This window comes from Cariama cristata, unplaced genomic scaffold (genome assembly GCF_000690535.1).
Source record: "Cariama cristata isolate BGI_N322 unplaced genomic scaffold, ASM69053v1 scaffold25316, whole genome shotgun sequence".
In the NCBI taxonomy this organism is placed as follows: Eukaryota; Metazoa; Chordata; class Aves; order Cariamiformes; family Cariamidae; genus Cariama; species Cariama cristata.
The window spans coordinates 1-3,595 of NW_009624212.1; the positions used below are offsets into that span (position 1 = coordinate 1).

General features: G+C 39.8%; 1 protein-coding gene across 1 annotated transcript; it reads left to right on the top strand.

Moving 5' to 3' along the window:
- Window positions 1–305: 305 nt before the first annotated feature.
- Window positions 306–2,827, top strand: SSR3 (signal sequence receptor, gamma (translocon-associated protein gamma)). Its single transcript, XM_009703094.1, has 4 exons — window positions 306–431; window positions 834–932; window positions 1,869–2,000; window positions 2,673–2,827. The coding sequence occupies exons 1-4, from the start codon at window positions 328–330 to the stop codon at window positions 2,737–2,739; spliced, it is 402 nt and encodes a 133-aa protein (XP_009701396.1). The 5' UTR covers window positions 306–327; the 3' UTR covers window positions 2,740–2,827.
- The last annotated feature ends 768 nt before the right edge of the window (window positions 2,828–3,595 follow it).

Genomic DNA, 3,595 nt, shown 5'->3' on the forward strand with positions numbered 1-3,595 from the left:
CGAGCTGCTGGGCGAACACTGACGTGTCAGCATCAGCGCTGCCGACAGCTGGCGGGCTGTCTGCGCTGGGCTGCTTCTCAGCCGAGTCTGACGTGGTCTCATAAGGCCCCTTCCAGATTTCTCTGTTCGAAAGTATTTTTTAATGCAGTTTGAACCCCCCCGCAAGTGATTTTGCAGGAACTGGTTTTGGTCTGGCAGAGCCAGTGCCGAACTACAGAGCTAGTAAGCTACATAGGACTCCTGAGGGGGCGTTTTTCTTGGAGAAAGAAACCACTCAAAATGGCTTTTTTCCCTTTCTTTTAAGGGCTTTATTGGAGAATATGGCATATGGATCTTGTTCAGTCTGCAGTCCTGTATAGCGTAATGACCCTCATCAGTACCTACCTGGTAGCTTTTGCGTACAAGAATGTCAAGTTTGTTCTCAAACACAAGTAAGTTTGGTGGCTATTTGAAGTAGAAATTGTTATTGAATAATTTAACAAAACCAGCATTTACAGCATTTTTTAATGAATAAGAACATCTGAAATGTTACTCCAAACCTGTTTTACACAGAAGTGTCTCCTGCTTGGTTTCTGTCATCTCTCTTGGAATTATGGAATAGACTAGCCTTCTCAGCTAAGCGTACAATGAAATAGCAAAACTACCTTCATTCTCAGCGGGTATTGCCACAAACTATATTTGACTAATACTTTTAGTGATTTGATTGTTGTCCCTTCAACTTGGCAAAACTGGTCAATGTCTTAGCAAAGTATTATTCTTCACTGTAAATACAACTTCCTATAACCTCAGGAGTTTTTATTTTCATTTTTCAACTTAAATGGTATTTCTTACAGAGTAGCACAGAAAAGAGAAGATGCTGTTTCCAAAGAAGTTACTCGCAAGCTGTCTGAGGCAGACAATAGGAAGATGTCTCGTAAGGAGAAGGATGAAAGGTAATTCTCTTTGTTCTCTTCATTCTTGTAACACTGCCTGGTATCTTTAAGGCCCTAGGTAGGATATTAGGGACTGTTGCTTGGCCATTGTTGGGGGGATTTTTGTGTTCTGGCAAGTAGAAGCTGTACAGTCAGCTCTTTGTTCATCTGTAAAGCTGTTCTGAGGCAAGTTGTCAATGAAGGGTCTCAAACATTGAAACCTTTATCTATAAGGCAACATTGCAGTCCTTGAGCTGCAAAGCAAAACAACTGACTGTACGGGCCTTCTAATGACTCTCTGAAGAGTAAGCATCACAGCTGTCTTTGGAAATAGAAGAAGTTCCTTTTAGTGTGATGTACTTTGCATAGTGACGTGCAAGTGCCTTCAGAATAGCATTTCCATATACTGCTGAACTGCACTGCTGGTCACTGGTTGTAATTGTTACCACTCAGGGTTGTAACTGGCACGTCTCACTACGCAGATTTCCAGTGGAATAGCTCATACTTGCATCCAGGCTTTGCCCGATGAGTGTATCAGGAAGCATTTAGGATTAGAGAAGATGCCCATTATGTACAAGACGCAAGGACACGAACTGTCAGCTCTTTGGAGCAAAAAGCCGTATCTTCCCTTCTAATTGCCGGGCATGCTGGTAGCATCCGACCGATGCAAACTCACAAAAAGTGTTATTTATAAAGGGCTAAGTTTGATGTGCCTGGTAGGAAAACAAGCGTAAGTCACTTAAGTGTACAAGTGCATGGTAGATGCAGGGTTTTGTCTTTAACTCATGAGTTGACGGGTAGTTCTTACTGCGTTCTGTCTTTTAGAAGCTGGCTGTAACAGGAGCAGCAGTATGTGGTTTACTACCCCTCTGTATGTCAGTCGCTTCATAACGGTGGTTGTGCCAGGATATGCATTGATTTAAATGTGCCTGAAATAATGTCTCTACTTGTTCCTAGAATTCTGTGGAAGAAAAATGAAGTTGCAGATTATGAAGCAACAACTTTTTCCATCTTCTACAACAATACTCTCTTTCTGGTCTTGGTCATCATTGCTTCATTTTTTGTGCTGAAGAACTTCAACCCCACTGTGTATCCTTTATTACCACACTTGAAACAGCCGGAGTCCTACTTCTATTTGTTGTCATTCGTAGCTATATTTGTGAGGTGGGTTGTGAGATTACTCTGTTGATACGTGCAGTTCATTGTAGTACCTCAGCTTAGAAACACTGTGACATAAAAATAGAGATACCCCCCAAAAAAAATCTCCCAGTCATGTAAATGTTTCACATATGACATGAGATGTTTTAAGGCTTATCTGGCTTTGCCATTTCAGTTGTAATTGTGGAATGAGGAGGCAGCTCATGTTCTCACAGAAACACTGCATCAGTGTTAGTTGGCAGGTGCTCTTATGTTACAGGATTGTTTACTTTCAGTAATTTCACAAGTAACGCTTTTTGTTACTGAAGTACTGCCAATCAGGGCCACATGCTTTAATTAAAGATCTGTGATACTTAACAGTATAAGTACTTTTAAGAGAACAGGCTAAACTTTATGGGTGTCTTGATTTTGAAGTTAAGCGCATTTCAGCGTCCTGCTAACGCCTTGATTGTAAGCTGTATTTCAGGTGATGATGTTGCAATTTGAAAACTCCTCCAGAGGAAGACCATTTCAATCCCTTCTTTTTGGTAAAACTTCTACTAAATGTTCTCTGCAAAGAAGTGATATCTTTACAAATATATGTCCTTAACCTTTTCCCTACAGAAACTATATTCTTTCTATAAGTGCTTCATCTGGACTGATTGCTCTGCTATCTACAGGATCCAAATAGACAAAAAAACCCACAGTGACTTATTTCTGTGAGAGGGTTCAACTGCCATGCAAAAGCTTAAGGGGGATTAGGAGTACATTTTTTTTATAGTGTGACTGCTTGAGGGTATGGGGGGGAGGGTTTGAATCCAAAATGAATTATATTTACTTTTGGTATCTTTACATGGTATTATTCAATAACTGAATGAATCAATTTTTTTACTTAGCAGTGAAAGGAAGTGGTGTGTGAGCAGTGACCAAACATAACCTTTCTGAGGCACTGCACGGGTGTGATAGTACTACGGACTATGAGACAGGTACACCGTGGTGGGCTGCTGCACAGCAGCACGAACAGTTGTACTTAAAGCCTATAACAGAATTCCCCTGCGAGTTTGGTGACTGGTATAAGAGCCAAACTCGTTGATCATAAAAAGTGACAATCCATCATTTATCATTGTAACTTGAAAAGTTTTAATAAAAAGGAGGCTTTTTTGTCATTTAATCCCTTGTATTTCCGTTCTTAATTTTTTTAAAAATGGGTATTTTCACAGGCAAGCAGTGTGTGTAGGTTTGTCAACTCTTTCTGCTTCCGGAAGAGAGGAGTCTTCTACAAGTTAGCATATGTACCATTTTCACTGGAAATGCTCCTAATTTTTAAGTAACTTGGAGTCAGCACAAAACCTAAACCTCTTAGTAAAATGCTTTTGAAGTGTTTAAGTGGTTTGAATGTACTTTTTTTTTTTCATTCATTCATTCATCTCTAAAGTCATAAATAAATAAAAAAAACCTGCTGGTTTTCCTAGCACAGCTTAACAAAAATGCTTTAGCTGGCTTTTTATAATGGGTTTATCAGACAATCCTTTTCCTTTTTTTCATGC